Source organism: Mytilus edulis, chromosome 12 (genome assembly GCF_963676685.1).
Source record: "Mytilus edulis chromosome 12, xbMytEdul2.2, whole genome shotgun sequence".
NCBI lineage: Eukaryota > Metazoa > Mollusca > Bivalvia > Mytilida > Mytilidae > Mytilus > Mytilus edulis.
The window spans coordinates 30,756,026-30,775,031 of NC_092355.1; the positions used below are offsets into that span (position 1 = coordinate 30,756,026).

At 31.0% G+C, this 19,006-nt stretch overlaps 2 protein-coding genes across 2 annotated transcripts; one reads left to right on the forward strand and one right to left on the reverse strand.

The window, feature by feature from the left end:
* Nucleotides 1-1,652: 1,652 nt before the first annotated feature.
* LOC139497567 (uncharacterized) lies at nucleotides 1,653-2,381 on the reverse strand. The gene has a single exon (XM_071285797.1). It carries the CDS (start codon nucleotides 2,379-2,381, stop codon nucleotides 1,653-1,655), a length of 729 nt encoding a protein of 242 aa, XP_071141898.1.
* A 2,873-nt stretch (nucleotides 2,382-5,254) lies between these two features.
* LOC139497568 (uncharacterized) lies at nucleotides 5,255-6,730 on the forward strand. The gene has a single exon (XM_071285798.1). It carries the CDS (start codon nucleotides 5,255-5,257, stop codon nucleotides 6,728-6,730), a length of 1,476 nt encoding a protein of 491 aa, XP_071141899.1.
* Nucleotides 6,731-19,006: the final 12,276 nt, after the last annotated feature.

The following is a 19,006-nucleotide window of genomic DNA, read 5'->3' on the forward strand; positions in this document are numbered from 1 at the left end:
CTTGAAGATTTCTAGGTCTAGAAATGTTATGGACTGTTTATTGCATTCGTAAGTGAACTTTAGCAGGTCATGTTGTTTATTTGCATTTTCAAACATAAAGTCAATTTCAGACTCTTTTGCTTTCACCATTAGAAGTCCATCATCTCTCATTCTTTTATGAAAAATTATTTTTTCAGAGATTGGAGAGTTTTTAAGGATTGAGTTTATGTGATTGTAAATAGCAATGTCACATATTTCAGGGGAAGCTGTTGCTCCCATTGATGCTCCAATGATTTGGCGATATGACTTTCCATGAAAGGTAAATTCATTATTGGAAAGGATGAGTTTTGTTATTTCAATCAAAAAATTGTTGGTATAATTTCATAGAAATTGATCCAATATCCACCCATTTAGGTGCGAATCATATCTCTGGCCTTACATTGATACTGTGCTATGTACGCAATGTTTCGGGTTATTTCGGAAATGTTTTTATTCCAGGGAAACCTTCATCAGAGACCACCCCTATTGTTTTTGTTTTGTTTTGTTTTGATTTGTTTATTTTTGATTTTTGATTTATTTCTTTTTTATTACTATTTTACTTTAATTTATTTATTTTTTTTAATTCTAAATATTTTAAACCGTTTCTGAATTGTGTTTTTAATAATTCCACTTTTTGATTTGTTTTTTGTTTTTCTTAACTTTTTCAACCAATATTGAATTAATTAATTAAGCGTTTCAGAGTACGAATTTGTCCTCAGAAGAATATCATTTTACATGTGTTGTTTACATGATGGTCATTAATTAGTTCCGCACAGTTAAATGTTTAGTAGGAACTGTGAGGTTTAGATAAATTATTTTATAGTTCGTTTAACTAATTCACCAATGTTTCTGTTTCCTTTTGAAACCTATTGATAGGTTTTTATGGAATTTAGCACCTATTGTAGAATCCGTTTTAATAAGATGCCAGTATTTCCTGAACACTTTTTGAAGTTTTTCTGCTTGAGGATGATAATTTGTAATGAATGATACATTGTATTTATTTTCAACTTTGTTCTTTTTCTTTAATTTAATTTGCCTGTCTTGGAATTTGATTTTTGATAGAATTTGTTCTACCAATTTCCGTTTATATCCTCTTATTAACAGTTTTTCAATAAAAAGATTTTTTCTGGTTTGAAATTCACTTTCATTGTTGGTGTTTCTAAGTATGCGAATGCCTTCGCCTTTAATAAAGGATTTAAAGTTTGAGATGGGATGGTTTGAGTTTTTATGAAGATATTGGAATTTTTCAGTTTTCTTTGTAAAACATTTCAGGTCTAAAACACCAGTATTTTTGAAGCGTTCGCCCTTGAAGATTTCTAGGTCTAGAAATTTTATGGACTGTTTATTGCATTCGTAAGTGAACTTTAGCAGGTCATGTTGTTTATTTGCATTTTCAAACATAAAGTCAATTTCAGACTCTTTTGCTTTCACCATTAGAAGTCCATCATCTCTCATTCTTTTATGAAAAATTATTTTTTCAGAGATTGGAGAGTTTTTAAGGATTGAGTTTATGTGATTGTAAATAGCAATGTCACATATTTCAGGGGAAGCTGTTGCTTCCATTGATGCTCCAATGATTTGGCGATATGACTTTCCATGAAAGGTAAATTCATTATTGGAAAGGATGAGTTTTGTTATTTCAATAAAAAATTGTTGGTAGGTTTTGTTATAGAATATTCAATTTTGTCATGTTCATCAAGCGCTTTTTGTAATGCTTCTGTGATTTCTTCAAATCTGAGATTTGTATATAGTGATGTTATATCATATGTAACAAGTAGTACATTATTATCAAATGTACAGTTTTCAATATTTCTGATTAAGTCACCTGTATCAGATATGTATGTTTTTTGTGTTTTCACTAAGGGAAACAAGAAATAATCTAAGTATCTCCCTAACCTTTCAAGTGGTCCATTACACTGTGATATTATTGGTCTACCAGGGACATTTATAGTTTTTATTTGATTGTTCTCGTTTTCAATGTTTTGTAAAACTTCACGGTCTAGTTTGTGAATTTTAGGGAGGAAGTATGCAAAAGGTGTTTTTATATAATTTTGTTCATTCTTAATGTATTTGAAAGATATTTCATCAATACAGTTTTCTTCTTTCATTTCGAAGATTATTTCATATACCTTTTTCTGAGTGTTTTTAAGATATATATCTTGGATTTGTTCATAATGTATGTTATCATTCAATTGTTTTTCACCTTCTTCTAGGTAGTCAGCAAGTTTTTGAATGACTGTTACATTGTTTTTATCTGCTTTATGAATGATGATATTTTCATCGTGTTTTAGATTCTTCAGACAATTCCTTTCTTGTAGTGAAAGGTTAAATTCAGTTTTAGGGACATATTTAGATAATTCCATTTTGGTATAGAAAATATATTTTTCAATAGGGTTGTCGGCAAATGCCGGCACCGAAAATTTTGATTTCTCCTTGAAAGGATGAATTTTACTGTGTATATTTCAATTTTCAAGGAAAAAGTATGAGAGTCTCAAATTTCTTTCCGTTCTTTTAAAATCTATCATTATTTGTTTTGTGGATGTTTTTGTTGTTGGAACAAAGTTTAGTCCTTTAGCAAGAACTAATGTTTCTGGTTGTGATAATGTTTTAGAGGATAGGTTCAGCACAAATTGTTTTGCAATTTTAAGCTTGATTTCTTTTTTATGTAGTTTTATTTTATTTTTAACTGCTTTGAATTTTTCAATGTTTTTATACTTTTTCTTGTTTTTATTAAGTCTTCTATGTTTTCCCATGCTTTTCTTTTTGCATTGGTAATAATTTTATTTTGTAGTATTTCATATACTTAAATATGATTCTGTATCACTATTCTCATTGGATGACCATCATGTAAACAACACATGTAAAATGATATTCTTCTGAGGACAAATTCGTACTCTGAAACGCTTAATTAATTAATTCAATATTGGTTGAAAAAGTTAAGAAAAACAAAAAACAAATCAAAAAGTGGAATTATTAAAAACACAATTCAGAAACGGTTTAAAATATTTAGAATTAAAAAAAAAAAATAAATTAAAGTAAAATAGTAATAAAAAAGAAATAAATCAAAAATCAAAAATAAACAAATCAAAACAAAATAAAACAAAAACAACAGGGGTGGTCTCTGATGAAGGTTTCCCTGGAATAAAAACATTTCCGAAATAACCCGAAACATTGCGTACATAGCACAGTATCAATGTAAGGCCAGAGATATGATTCGCACCTAAATGGGTGGATATTGGATCAATTTCTATGAAATTATGTCTAGATCTTATCTTATTGATCTCATCCGTGCATCTGATCACTTGTGATCATGGTCCCTGTTTGTGGCTGCTAAAAATTGTATCTCTGAGCTTGATACTGTGCTACATACAAACAAATATTGAAAAATTAAATTTAAACATCAAAATTCATCCTCAAAATCAAACACAAAATACAAATCCTAAAATAAAACCTACAATCCTAAAATAAAACCTAATAATTATTTTAATTGAAATTAAAACACTTATTAACATTAAAACCATATTGAAAATAAAAAACTGGTCAAAAGTCATTTATAGACTTGACCAATTAAATCATGTGTAATACTAAACCACGCCCATCTAAATAACAATGGTCAAGGACACTATTTAAGGTTTCTGCAAATTTTAAAGCTTAAAACTTTTGTAAACTTCACTAGTTCAGGTATAACCAACGCAAAGCAAGACACCATGGCTGAAAATATGGATTTTAGTATTTCCACAGAAAATCTGTACTCTGATGAAAATCTGGATTTAAACGATGACTTCACCATACCTTGCAGTCAAATCCCAAACAGTCAAAAACCTAAAGATGAAATCGAAATCGCTGAGGAGGGAATGCAAACTATTACAGAACTCAGTAAGAGAAGATATCCTCTTTTGACAATGAAAACTTTGTTGGAGTTCTAAAAGAAACACTCCATTAAATCTGGAATAATATCCGTGCATTTCAATGGAAACGTAGGACCGAAGACCAACAATGAGGTCAACGCAGATATAAACAAAACATTGAAACCTGCAATAGACAATCTTCAGGATTCTATAATACAAGTGCTGAACGAACATATTAATAAACTGAATGTGATGCTAAGTGATACATATACTGAAACAATAGAATCCATTGGAGTAACTACGGAAAAAAGTGGTGACGCAAGAAATATGTTAAATAGAAAGTCTAGGGAAATAAATGATGAGTTCGAAAAACGCTTAAGAAACTATTCAAAAAGCTTAAAATATGAAACCAGAAAGAATACTCCTAGCAGAAGGAAACCAGAAACAAAGAAGAATGGAAATGAAAAAGTATTGAATGAACTAGCCAAACTGTTAGCCAAACACAAATAACGGATTACATGCATATAGTGAAAAGTAATTATGAATAAACTAGGAAATATCTCATTCCTATCCATATGGATTAAAACGAACAGTAATTACAAATTTCATAATTATTTCATGTGAGATAAATCGGTAATCATTACTAATTAAACCATATATAATCTATATCAAACTTTTGTCTTTTATCAAATGATTACTAAAATACCTAAACTCTACTTTTGCTTTTACTTGGATTGTTGATATATTGCAAATTAATGACAGTAAACCAATAAACCTGGGAATATTTTATCCCTAGGTTTGTTTATTTATTGCCTACTGCGTATCCACGATTGATCTAGATAGCAATTATAGATACTGACCAAACAATAATGAAGAAGGACACACCCCTTGTGGTCATTACACAATTAAAAACATCCAATGAGAATAGTGATACAGAATCATATTTAAGTATATGAAATACTACAAAAAATTTTTATTACCAATGCAAAAAGAAAAGCATGGGAAAACATAGAAGACTTAATAAAAACAAGAAAAAGTATAAAAACATTGAAAAATTCAAAGCAGTTAAAAATAAAATAAAACTACATAAAAAAGAAATCAAGCTTAAAATTGCAAAACAATTTGTGCTGAACCTATCCTCTAAAACATTATCACAACCAGAAACATTAGTTCTTGCTAAAGGACTAAACTTTGTTCCAACAACAAAAACATCCACAAAACAAATAATGATAGATTTTAAAAAAACGGAAAGAAATTTGAGACTCTCATACTTTTTCCTTGAAAATCAAAATATACACAGTAAAATTCATCCTTTCAAGGAGAAATCAAAATTTTCGGTGCCGGCATTTGCCGACAACCCTATTGAAAAATATATTTTCTATACCAAAATGGAATTATCTAAATATGTCCCTAAAACTGAATTTAACCTTTCACTACAAGAAAGGAATTGTCTGAAGAATCTAAAACACGATGAAAATATCATCATTCATAAAGCAGATAAAAACAATGTAACAGTCATTCAAAAACTTGCTGACTACCTAGAAGAAGGTGAAAAACAATTGAATGATAACATACATTATGAACAAATCCAAGATATATATCTTAAAAACACTCAGAAAAAGGTATATGAAATAATCTTCGAAATGAAAGAAGAAAACTGTATTGATGAAATATCTTTCAAATACATTAAGAATGAACAAAATTATATAAAAACACCTTTTGCATACTTCCTCCCTAAAATTCACAAACTAGACCGTGAAGTTTTACAAAACATTGAAAACGAGAACAATCAAATAAAAACTATAAATGTCCCTGGTAGACCAATAATATCACAGTGTAATGGACCACTTGAAAGGTTAGGGAGATACTTAGATTATTTCTTGCTTCCCTTAGTGAAAACACAAAAAACATACATATCTGATACAGGTGACTTAATCAGAAATATTGAAAACTGTACATTTGATAATAATGTACTACTTGTTACATATGATATAACATCACTATATACCAATCTCAGATTTGAAGAAATCACAGAAGCATTACAAAAAGCGCTTGATGAACATGACAAAATTGAATATTCTATAACAAAACCTACCAACAATTTTTTGATTGAAATAACAAAACTCATCCTTTCCAATAATGAATTTACCTTTCATGGAAAGTCATATCGCCAAATCATTGGAGCATCAATGGGAGCAACAGCTTCCCCTGAAATATGTGACATTGCTATTTACAATCACATAAACTCAATCCTTAAAAACTCTCCAATCTCTGAAAAAATAATTTTTCATAAAAGAATGAGAGATGATGGACTTCTAATGGTGAAAGCAAAAGAGTCTGAAATTGACTTTATGTTTGAAAATGCAAATAAACAACATGACCTGCTAAAGTGCACTTACGAATGCAATAAACAGTCCATAAAATTTCTAGACCTAGAAATCTTCAAGGGCGAACGCTTCAAAAATACTGGTGTTTTAGACCTGAAATGTTTTACAAAGAAAACTGAAAAATTCCAATATCTTCATAAAAACTCAAACCATCCCATCTCAAACTTTAAATCTTTTATTAAAGGCGAAGGCATTCGCATACTTAGAAACACCAACAATGAAAGTGAATTTCAGACCAGAAAAAATCTTTTTATTGAAAAACTGTTAATAAGAGGATATAAACGGAAATTGGTAGAACAAATTCTATCAAAAATCAAATTCCAAGACAGGCAAATTAAATTAAAGAAAAAGAACAAAGTTGAAAATAAATACAATGTATCATTCATTACAAATTATCATCCTCAAGCAGAAAAACTTCAAAAAGTATTCAGGAAATACTGGCATCTTATTAAAACGGATTCTACAATAGGTGCTTAATTCCATAAAAACCTATCAATAGGTTTCAAAAGGAAACAGACACATTGGTGAATTAGTTAAACGAACTATAAAATAATTTATCTAAACCTCACAGTTCCTACTAAACATTTAACTGTGCGGAACTAATTAATGACCATCATGTAAACAACACATGTAAAATGATATTCTTCTGAGGACAAATTCGTACTCTGAAACGCTTAATTAATTAATTCAATATTGGTTGAAAAAGTTAAGAAAAACAAACAACAAATCAAAAAGTGGAATTATTAAAAACACAATTCAGAAACGGTTTAAAATATTTAGAATTAAAAAAAATAAATAAATTAAAGTAAAATAGTAATAAAAAAGAAATAAATCAAAAATCAAAAATAAACAAATCAAAACAAAACAAAACAAAAACAATAGGGGTGGTCTCTGATGAAGGTTTCCCTGGAATAAAAACATTTCCGAAATAACCCGAAACATTGCGTACATAGCACAGTATCAATGTAAGGCCAGAGATATGATTCGCACCTAAATGGGTGGATATTGGATCAATTTCTATAAAATTATGTCTAGATTTCATGGAAAGTCATATCGCCAAATCATTGGAGCATCAATGGGAGCAACAGCTTCCCCTGAAATATGTGACATTGCTATTTACAATCACATAAACTCAATCCTTAAAAACTCTCCAATCTCTGAAAAAATAATTTTTCATAAAAGAATGAGAGATGATGGACTTCTAATGGTGAAAGCAAAAGAGTCTGAAATTGACTTTATGTTTGAAAATGCAAATAAACAACATGACCTGCTAAAGTTCACTTACGAATGCAATAAACAGTCCATAAAATTTCTAGACCTAGAAATCTTCAAGGGCGAACGCTTCAAAAATACTGGTGTTTTAGACCTGAAATGTTTTACAAAGAAAACTGAAAAATTCCAATATCTTCATAAAAACTCAAACCATCCCATCTCAAACTTTAAATCTTTTATTAAAGGCGAAGGCATTCGCATACTTAGAAACACCAACAATGAAAGTGAATTTCAAACCAGAAAAAATCTTTTTATTGAAAAACTGTTAATAAGAGGATATAAACGGAAATTGGTAGAACAAATTCTATCAAAAATCAAATTCCAAGACAGGCAAATTAAATTAAAGAAAAAGAACAAAGTTGAAAATAAATACAATGTATCATTCATTACAAATTATCATCCTCAAGCAGAAAAACTTCAAAAAGTATTCAGGAAATACTGGCATCTTATTAAAACGGATTCTACAATAGGTGCTAAATTCCATAAAAACCTATCAATAGGTTTCAAAAGGAAACAGAAACATTGGTGAATTAGTTAAACGAACTATAAAATAATTTATCTAAACCTCACAGTTCCTTCTAAACATTTAACTGTGCGGAACTAATTAATGACCATCATGTAAACAACACATGTAAAATGATATTCTTCTGAGGACAAATTCGTACTCTGAAACGCTTAATTAATTAATTCAATATTGGTTGAAAAAGTTAAGAAAAACAAAAAACAAATCAAAAAGTGGAATTATTAAAAACACAATTCAGAAACGGTTTAAAATATTTAGAATTAAAAAAAAATAAATAAATTAAAGTAAAATAGTAATAAAAAAGAAATAAATCAAAAATCAAAAATAAACAAATCAAAACAAAACAAAACAAAAACAATAGGGGTGGTCTCTGATGAAGGTTTCCCTGGAATAAAAACATTTCCGAAATAACCCGAAACATTGCGTACATAGCACAGTATCAATGTAAGGCCAGAGATATGATTCGCACCTAAATGGGTGGATATTGGATCAATTTCTATGAAATTTATTGGTATTTATGTTGTGAAATTTTTCCCCATCGATTTTTAACTAGTTAATATCATAATATTTTGTCACGTTCAGCATCAAATATGTGGGAATAAAAAGGTTCACAAGGTTTTATTATCAAATTCAAAAATCAAAATACGTCATTTAATTTTTTGTGAAAAATTATCATAATTGCAATCTAACCATATCTTCTTATTCATATCTAGAAACTCATTTTTTTCATCAATGTAAATTTAAGAGGTTATGAATAAACATTGCAACGGTGAATTCAACAAGACTTCGGCAGATGATGCATAACAACTTCTCTTTCAATAAAGTGATTAATAGAGGCACGAGGAAAAGTCAGAGGTAAAACAGGAAAGAAATAACAAAAGCAACGACAAACAATGATCCACAAAACACAAAAATAGAGAAAAAGTAAAATCACAAAAAGACTGAACTCCGAGGAAAATTCAAAACGGAACGTCTCTTATCAAATGGCAAAATCAAATGACAAAACAGATCAAACGAATGGGGGTCTCTACCAATAAACAGTTCATCATTCAACGACTTATCAGTACACAATTATACTTTGTAATGAATCAATGTACCTAGTATAGTTATCCTTTTACAAATAATAGATGAGAAATTCACATTACCATTTTTGTTATCAAGCAGTCACTGAGCAATGAAAACGATGTCAAGGACAATAAAAAAATCAAATAACAAACTGAAACTTCGTTCCATAAGTTATCTTCGCACAAGTAATGCAGCACTCTGGTTATCTTTCCCATTGAAATATAAAGACTTGTACAAAACGTTTACGTCACTGCAGCCGCCAGATTGTATTCTCTACGTTTCGTATTCTTTCGTCAAATCTAATAAAAATTCAACACTCGAGGAAAACACACGTATATGCAAAGAAAAAAATCGCAATGATAAAACAGTCCACTGCATGGCAAACTAGATATCGAATCCAGAAAGAAAACCTAGTCAATTAACTCACATTCTACCGTTAGTCAACTTAAAAATATGTAGAGATGTCTCGTCACGCTTTTGGATAGTTTGTATACTTTGTATCTTTCAACACACCACAATCCCCATAATTACCCGTTCACCTGAGTTGTTTAACTGGTTTTGCTTGCCTATGTCATGTTGTTGTGAATCTGTTCTTATTTTCCCAATACTTTCGGGTTTCCAATATTTCGTTTGAAGGACATTTGTTTTCCTTCCAAATTTGAAAAATGTCGCTTGAATATTGATATCTTGTTATTCTAAAAAATGTTGAAGACGTGGGGATGTTAACATAGTACCATATATTACTGTTGACTTTGTTAGGAACGGTTACCTGTCAACTGTGAACACTGTGTTATACTAGTATGTATTTTTTTACTTTATTTCCATTAGAAAGTCAATGCCATTAGAAGAATTCAGATATAGAAAAAGTTCAATTCTTGACTGAGCGATACAGATAATTTTTTGAAACTCATAAACTTCGTGCATTCGTAGATTATTAATCTGTTGTCCGGTCACAAGTTGAGCCAACGTTGTATTTCTTCGTTTGGCACTTTTATATTTATACATTTGTACATCGTTGTACTTTGGCAATGAGATATAGAATAAGTTTAGTAAAATGAAGGAACATTATCTATAAAGTAGTAACACTGCCAGTTTTGAAAAGAGTCGATCTTTAAAAATGCAATCATTAATCCAATAAGTTTTTTATAATCTCTTGACTGCATTTATGGAAGCTCAGAGAACAACGATATGCTTGTAAATTCTCTTTAACTACATAAATGACAGTGTTTGGATCAATGTGGTAATTAGAACATAAATCGGCAAAAAGTTAATACTTATTGATATCAATTGTATGCCATTTAGAAACAGTGCATATGGGTCGTCTTTCACTTCTGTGATGAAAGAATTTTTTTAAAGACAGGAGACATAATTTGCATATATTTTATCTCTTGTCTGTCAAATAGTTCATTAACTTTAATATTGCAGAAGAAACCCGTCTTTTTACACACATCACTAAAATGTTCTTGCCAGAAAGAACGTGAACGTATTTGACTCGAAAAAACCGACGGATTTGGCGCTCATTATATCCGATAGTATTGGATGAAGGAGTTGATTCACTCACTACAACATTTCCTGAAACAATGATTCGTTCTTATGTTGTACTGTTATACCACTGTCCCAGGTTAAGGGCGGGTTGGGATCCCGCTAACATGTTTAACCCCGCCACATTATTTATGTATGTGCCTGTCCCAAGTCAGGAGCCTGTACTTCAGTGGTTGTCGTTTGTTCATGTGTTACATATTTGTTTTTCGTTAATTTTTTTACATAAATAAGGCGGTTAGTTTTCTCGTTTGAATTGTTTTACATTGTCTTTTCGGGGCCTTTTATAGCTTACTATGCGGTATGGGCCTTGCTCATTGTTGAAGGCCGTACGGTGACATATAGTTGTTAATGTCTGTGTCATTTTGGTCTTTTGTGGATAGTTGTCTCATTGGCAATCATACCACATTTTCTTTTTATATTTAAATAGAGTTGTAAAAATTTCAAACAACACACTGCATAATAACCTTGAACATTAATTTACAGTTAGTGTATATGTTAAAAGCTTTACCACACAACTGTTACATATTATCACTGCGCAGTGCTGTTATAAATCCCTAATGTAGCATTTTTCTATTGTTGCCCAGTAAACGAAAATGAAACAGTCCCTAAACATGCTAGACATTACAACTTTAGTAATATCATTAATTATTTTCTCGGTGCATTTGAATCTTTATTGAGTTTCCACTTGGTAGTTCTATATTTTCCTTTGTTAAGTTAACGATAAGAAATGTGCACATGGTGCATGAACTATATTTCATCATTTTGTAATTGTTTACTTGGATACCAGAACGTGTTGGTGCATCCCTGGTGTATCATACAGACGCAGACGATGCTTTTATAATGATATAATTATTTCTTGGATATTTTAGTGCAACGAACTGATATTGAATTATCTAATTCCAATGACATTATTATATGTGTGCGATTCAATGGAAACATTTTGATTGCATATCTTCCTGAAATGTACACAGTGATAAAACTTAGGTGACAAATCCGTGAGTTCAAAAAAGGTTAAATGTATACCAAAGGAACATTTAAACAAGTAAAGCAACTCCACCATTAATTGTAAAAAACAAAAAAGTATTATCAAAACGGATAAAGTCAAACGTTATCAATCAACAGAACAAAATAAAATTACAAAAATACCGAACCCTGAGAAAAAAGCACTCATATCACATCTTTTTATATCTACCTTTGAACGTGCAATTTATGATGATTGTATTTTTGAATATTATGCCTTTAAGGAAACAATATAAACGGGTTGTCATTCTTTACTATAATTATTGAGATTTCCAAAAGAATTCAAAGATCTATTATGAATCAACTGGGAAGCATCCGTGTCTATCAAAGATTCCATCTGCATGCAGATCTTTAATGAGACACAAACTTTGAGAAGTACATCTTACACGCACATAGTTACACAGTTCAGTCATTGCTTGAAGGAAAGAGACCGTATTTGTTGCGGATCGAAAACACTTATGACTTTGAAGTTTGCTCATATTTAATAGAATAGCGATGATACATTCAATAGTACATAGCGATGATACATTCAATAGTACATCATTTTCATGAACAATTGCTTTTAGCAAAGTTTTTAATCTATAAACATATTGACAGATTCCCTTTACACGGATCTATTAGTATTTTATATTCGTAATAGACCATTTTCATATTGCCGACCTTTAACTCCGAGTTCTCTATTTTTTCGAGAGGTCACATACTCTGTAATCGTATACCTGGTATTCGGTAAATTACGAGCAACCAAAAGAAGTAAAATCAAATGTAAAGTGTACTGTTTTCCGATGATTTAGACTAGTCATGTATAGAAAGCATTTAAGAAATAATTGATGCCAGCTATACTTTATTGTAGTTTTAACATGGGTAGGCATTATATTCGTGATTATTTTTGCCAGAGCGATAGCGAGGGCTAAAATAACACGAATATAATGCCTACCCATGTTAAAACTAAAATAAAGTATAGCTGGCATCAATTATTTCGATTCTGATTAGGACAATTACGGTAATTTCTATGTTCACTGTGTATAAGTGTACGATCTTCGTGTAGGCTCTTCCATCAACCTCGCTGTCGATTTTTATCCAACTAGTTCAAACCAGTTTAATTTCGCAAAGTTGTAGGTTTCTAAAATTCAAAATTGAAACAGAAATAACCAAATTAATTTATCAGCCTAACTAAAACAATATTTGAGTCACAATATAACAGAAAATTTATATTACAACAGTCTTTTCCTTTGAGGTCAATTTCTGACACGCACATTTTCAAGTCAGTTGTCAATGGCGGTGGACGCACAAGGAGAATCGGGTAGGTCTTTATTTTACTAAATTAATCGTAAATATTTCGCCGGTTAATAGTGTAGCATTGGTAAATATGTTTATATTTGATAGAGGATTCCTTGATAAAGTTGTGCTGACATTTGAGACTTGGAAGGAGGGGCCCTTTGACAGAGATCCATTTATACTTGCGGTGGCTACACCTTGTAAAGTTGATCAAAGGGCACGCCTTTGTGCATCTGACGATTTTAAATGCTGTATTACATGATGATTAAAATTAATACTGGGTGACAATCTTGTTGCATTTGTAAAATGGATTGGAAACCTTGGTGGTATATTGGTAATTACGCCTATTTTTTTTTATAGGAGAATGGGGTTCGATTCCCTGCTAGGGTCAATCCATTTTATCAGAAATATATGAAACAATTTTGTCATTTCAGTACAACAGTAATAATAACCTATACTTGATTTTATATTTTATCATCGGAACATATGTTTCAATGAAATTATTCTATACAATGACATGCCTTTTTAAAAGGAGAGATGAAACGTGTTTTTCAGAGGGAGGGGTTTTGAAGTTGGAACAGCCAACATGAACGATGCGGTATCTAGGTCAAATATGTCAATTACGAATTGTAACACATTGTTGTCATTGTAAAAGTATAAGGAACAAAATGTGTATCATTTTAGTGTTTGAAAGTGGTTTAATTTAAGGAAATACATTAAATGCATATCAATTTGACGAAATTCATTTTTCTGCCGTAGTCAATATACGCATGTGCAAACTAATTTTATTGGATAATAAAGTATGGTTTCTTTACAAAGCTTAAGAAGCACGTCATATTAGAATAAACAGTTATAAACGTTAATTCAAAATTATCCCGATTAAAGTTTTGAATTTACTTATGTATGATCCTCTTGCTTGACCGAGTATTAAAATATCATACCGCAGAAAAGGAAACCTGTCGAAAAATTTATACGCCAGAGTCAAAAGTCGGTAATATAAAATTGGTCCATTCCTGAATAACACAGCTACTGGAAAACATCAGCGCACGACGAATGAGTAATGCAATAAACTTTCAATGAAACAATTTCTAAGATTGCAGCTGTTAAATCGTGAAAATAAAACCAGTTCTTAATAGCAAACGTTTAAGTTAGTTAATTAAAAACCTTGCTTGTATGTTATCACATAGACGAGTAGTATAATTTTGTTTCTGCTGTGCTCTTCCAGTGAACACAAACACTAATACATGTAAACCAAAGAAAAGTAATCACAAACTAATACATGTAAACTAAACAAAAGTAATCCCAAACTAATACACTTAAACTAAGCAGGAGTAGTCCCAAACGTATACATGTAAACTAAGCAAAAGTCAATAGAACATGAATGAGGGTGTGCGGCTAAATAAACTCTGTGTAAATGAGATGTGCACATTCTTATACATCTGCATACGAATTACCATTGGTTTACCACTAATTATTATAGTGCATATATTGCTTCAGGCGTTTCTAAGTATATACAGCTTCTTCTGTAAGTCTAAAGTCTGCATCTCGAAAAAGGCTATCATTGTCGCCGATGGGGAAATTAATGTGGTTTTTTTTCAATCTAGATGTGATTTCTTCGATATTTTAAGTAATATTGTATAAAAATATAAGGCAGATTTTATCGTATTTAGTAGCGTGCTGTAAAGTAAAATAGTCTCACTTTTCATTTCAGATTGCGTTTAAAATGTTCAATATTGTGTCCAGTAACTTTTTTTTTTAAAGAAACAATTTGAGTGATTTCGGTTCTAAAGCACTGATTCTAAATTTTGCAATAACATCACGTACACTTGAATATGTTAGACAAATGATATCTCATAAGGTTATACTTTTAAGAAGTGACGATCTTTTTTGTTATGAATTATCGATACTAGTTTGTTTTCAAAATCTCCTTTTGGAACAGAATGGTGGTATCAAAGTTGTTTCTCAATAACTGCAAAATATAAAACATGTTTATGGGATAAATAAACTCATCATAAATACAAGGACTAAATTTAGTATAAACGCCAGACAAAAGACTCATCAGTGACGCTCGAATCCAAAAAAGTTATACAATCATTTGTACCAGCAATTTAACATTGTTTGTATGAACTGTATGTCAATTCAGATCAGTGCATGTGAGTCGTCTTCACTTTCTGTAATTATAGACAATTTCTAGGAAAAACAAGAAACATCTATGATGATTTGCCAGGATTTTATCTTTGTCTGCTAAATGCTTCATCTGCTTGCAAATATTTAATATTGTAACCCCAGTATTTGGTAAAAATTAAACTTTATAAATCCATTTGAATAATAACTTTTCTGACACTATTGATCTACAAACTTATCAAAAAAATACTGGTGGCCTCTCATTTCAATATACTTATTTAAGTGGATTTTTTCAACAAAATAACAAAAAAAAATAACGTTTCAATAATTTCTGGATCAATGTCTGGTATTGATATGAAAATACGGACTTCCAAACAAATACAGCCCATAAAGGATTTATTACACAATTTATCTGCAACTGACATTAAAAGAATGCTTGCTTTCTTGATTAACACCATATATGTAACGTTTAGAGGACGCAGTTTTCAACAAACACTCGACATTTCAATGAGAACAAATTGTGCTTTCTACTTGTAGACTTTTTTCGTTATCTATATGAGACTGACGTCAACAAGAAGCTTCTAAGTATGAATGATACGAGGCCAGCATTATTCTTTAACTTCACGTTCTGCTATATTGATGATGTGTTCTCGCTAAAAAAATAAACATAAGGTGTTTATGTTGAACTCATCTATTCCATCAAACTTGAATTAAGAACACAGCAAAAATAGTTAAATCTGTCTTATATATTGACATGACTTACATTTACTAATTGACAATGAAGGTCAGTTGAGAACAAAACTTTAAAACATAAGAGATTATTTCAACTCCTGTCGTAGCAACATTTCAGAAGCACCTGCATTTAAAGTATAGATCTCCAAATTGATTCAATATTCCAATGCTTGCATTTCCTATCCTGAGTTGCTTGTTAGTGGGCTGGTGCTTACAAAGAAGCTTTTAAGCCAAGAGTCTAAAGTGTTGAGGTTAAAATCATCTGTTTGCAAAATGTAAGGACGCAATCATGAGTTGGTTGACCGTTATGGAATATCTGTTACACATATGACGACTGCAATGATGTGTTTCTATGATCTTTACCACAATTCTTCCCTCTTTTCATCGAATGTGACCTATCGAATAAGATTTATCCCCAGGTTTTTACTAACATGTCATTGTGAGACAAAATCGACTAATCTTTCGGGAGCACTTGAGATCTTCCCCATATTTTTGTTGCTAAATCTTTTCCTTGTTGTGTTGTTTGGTGTTCTGTTCTTTTCTAAATTTTTTTTATGCATATTAGAAACTATGTATATGCATGGTACAATGGTCGATAAGTGAAGTATATGTTATATACCTTTATAAAGTTTATTTTATGAATCATGGAAATACCTCAACTATAGTACTAAACAGGCAAATTTTGTTCACATCAATTTCACGTGAATTTAAATTTATGTAAATCTTACTAGTAATTCACATGAATTTCACCTCAAACGAGCTTATACGTGAAACTCACGTGAAATCAGTGCATGTGAGTGTCATGTGAATCTCATATGAATTTCAAATGAAAATCACACGAGTTTTTTAATGTGAAAATCACGTGAATTTTTACAATATTGTAATTCAAATGACATTTAATATATCTCCCAATTGATACGATATTCCCGTGCTTGCATTTCCTATCATGATTTTCTTGATAGAGGTTTGCTGCTCACAAGGAAGCTATTAAACCAAGAGTTCCAAATGGTGAAGTTGAAATCATCCCTTCGTAAATTTTACGGACGCCATCACGAGTTGGTTAACCGTTATGGAATAACCATTTCACAAATGATATCGGATATGTTCCTTACGTCGTAACTACAATCCCCTTCCCTTTCATGAATATGACCTACCGAATTAGACTATTTACCGGATTTGTAATCACTTAAGCAACACGACGGGTGCCACATGTGGAGCAGGATCTGCTTACCCTTCCGGAGCACCTGAGATCACCCCTAGTTTTTGGTGGGGTTCGTGTTGTTTATTCTTTAGTTTTCTATGTTGTGTCGTGTGTACTATTGTTTTTCTGTTTGTCTTTTTTATTTTTAGCCATGGCGTTGTCAGTTTGTTTTAGATTTATGAGTTTGACTGTCCCTTTGGTATCTTTCGTCCCTCTTTTAAATTTTTAAATCTGAATAATTTAATTTTGGATATAACGCGTCTTCTGATTGGCTGACTTATTTTGTTATCAGCCCATAGACATAATTTAGTCATGTGGCCGTGAAGTCATCAACGTTTTTTCATGGTTTTATACGGTTTAAAATGGAATTTAGGATTAAATTATAAGAAATGACTGTAATATTGTTTTCTGTCTATTCGAAATAACATAAAAAATGTGGTGCACACTGTTAAATAACCCGCTACGCGCGTTGTTCAGTGTGCACCACATTTTTAATGTTATTTCTTCATAGACAGAAAAAATATTACAGTCATTCCTTAATTAAAATCATGAAAATACCTTTTTTTTGTGTAAAATTTCATGTGCAAATTTCACATGAGGTTCATTTGAATCTCAATTCACGTAAAAATTCACATGAATAACTACTTGAGTTTCATGTGTAAGCTTGTTTCAGGTGAATCTAATGTTAATTTTTCACGCGATTTTCATGTGAGATTCATGTGTGCAAATTTTGCCTGTGTAATTAATTGTATTTATGTTTGTGACATTATTCATCGTTTTTTTTTATATCAATTTGATACATTAGAATTGACTCCCATCAAGGAGCTTTTCTCATTTTTGAATACAATCATAAATATTAATTAGCCATTACTGAAACATGTCCAAAATCTCACAAATTGCAGAGAAAAGTCACACAATAATCAACAAAACATCGGCAGCTAATTTGATTAACAATCTTACAGGCTATTAATTTCGTTGGAATTGAAACTTATTCTTTCAAACAATCTGAAATTTGATTTGCCATCTTTCTGATGCAGATGAGTCTCTTTTGATTTTCTACTTCATACTAGGTTCCTTTCTGATGAAAAATAGTCATCTATCTGTCAAACAGTTTGTCAACTTGCAATGAATTAATTTAACACTAATAATTGCAGAGGAAAGCCGTCTCGTTACAAACAACAACACGGTTAAAATGTTCTATCTTTGTAAATAGAAGTAGAAGTGTTCGAAATTCAAGGCGAGTATAATCCTAATTCAAGTATTTTAACAAGAAACTGTTCCTTAGAATGGGATGATAGAGAGTTAATTGAAAATGCGTTAAAAAAAAGAAGACCAGATTGTTCTTTTTTAATTGTAACCTTGAACTTTTTGATCAAAACACGCAGTACGCCGTAATGCTTGAGGTTTCTGTTTAAATTCAGACACACGTTGCTAAGCCTTTCTTTTCCTTCGTTTTGTCTCTGATGAAAAATGTCCACATTGTGCATGAAATTGAGTTTTAACTTGGATACCAGACACACTTTATGTTATGCGATAAACAAGACTTTAATCACGAGTTGTCATTGTATTAACTTAATGTAGTCATTAAACTTTTAACGATAAGGAAGTCAAAAAAAGAGACATTGTTATTCAACGGTTTTTTTCTCTGCTGATATCAGGGAGTTCATCTAAATGCATCGTTGTAAAAATAACGGAATTTGGGGCGACTGTCATAGACTTTAAAGGTTTAGCGCTATAAAACTAAGTTCAATCCGCCATTTTCTACATTTGAAAATGCCTGTACCAAGTCAGGAGTATGACAGTTGTTGTCCATTCGGTTGATGTGTTTAATCATTTGATTTTGCCATTTGATTAGGAACTCTCCGTTTTGAATTTTCCTCGGAATTCAGTATTTTTGTGATTTTACTTTTTTATGAGACAAGAACTCGAAAGAGAACACTTTAAAACATATATAAATGATAATGGGCCTTGCTGAAAGGAACGAGAACGTGCTTGTTTC

Bases quoted from the DNA above. Each gene is read 5' to 3' on its own strand.
- LOC139497567 (XM_071285797.1), bottom strand. From the start codon at position 2,381: ATGGAATTATCTAAATATGTCCCTAAAACTGAATTTAACCTTTCACTA.
- LOC139497568 (XM_071285798.1), top strand. From the start codon at position 5,255: ATGGAATTATCTAAATATGTCCCTAAAACTGAATTTAACCTTTCACTA.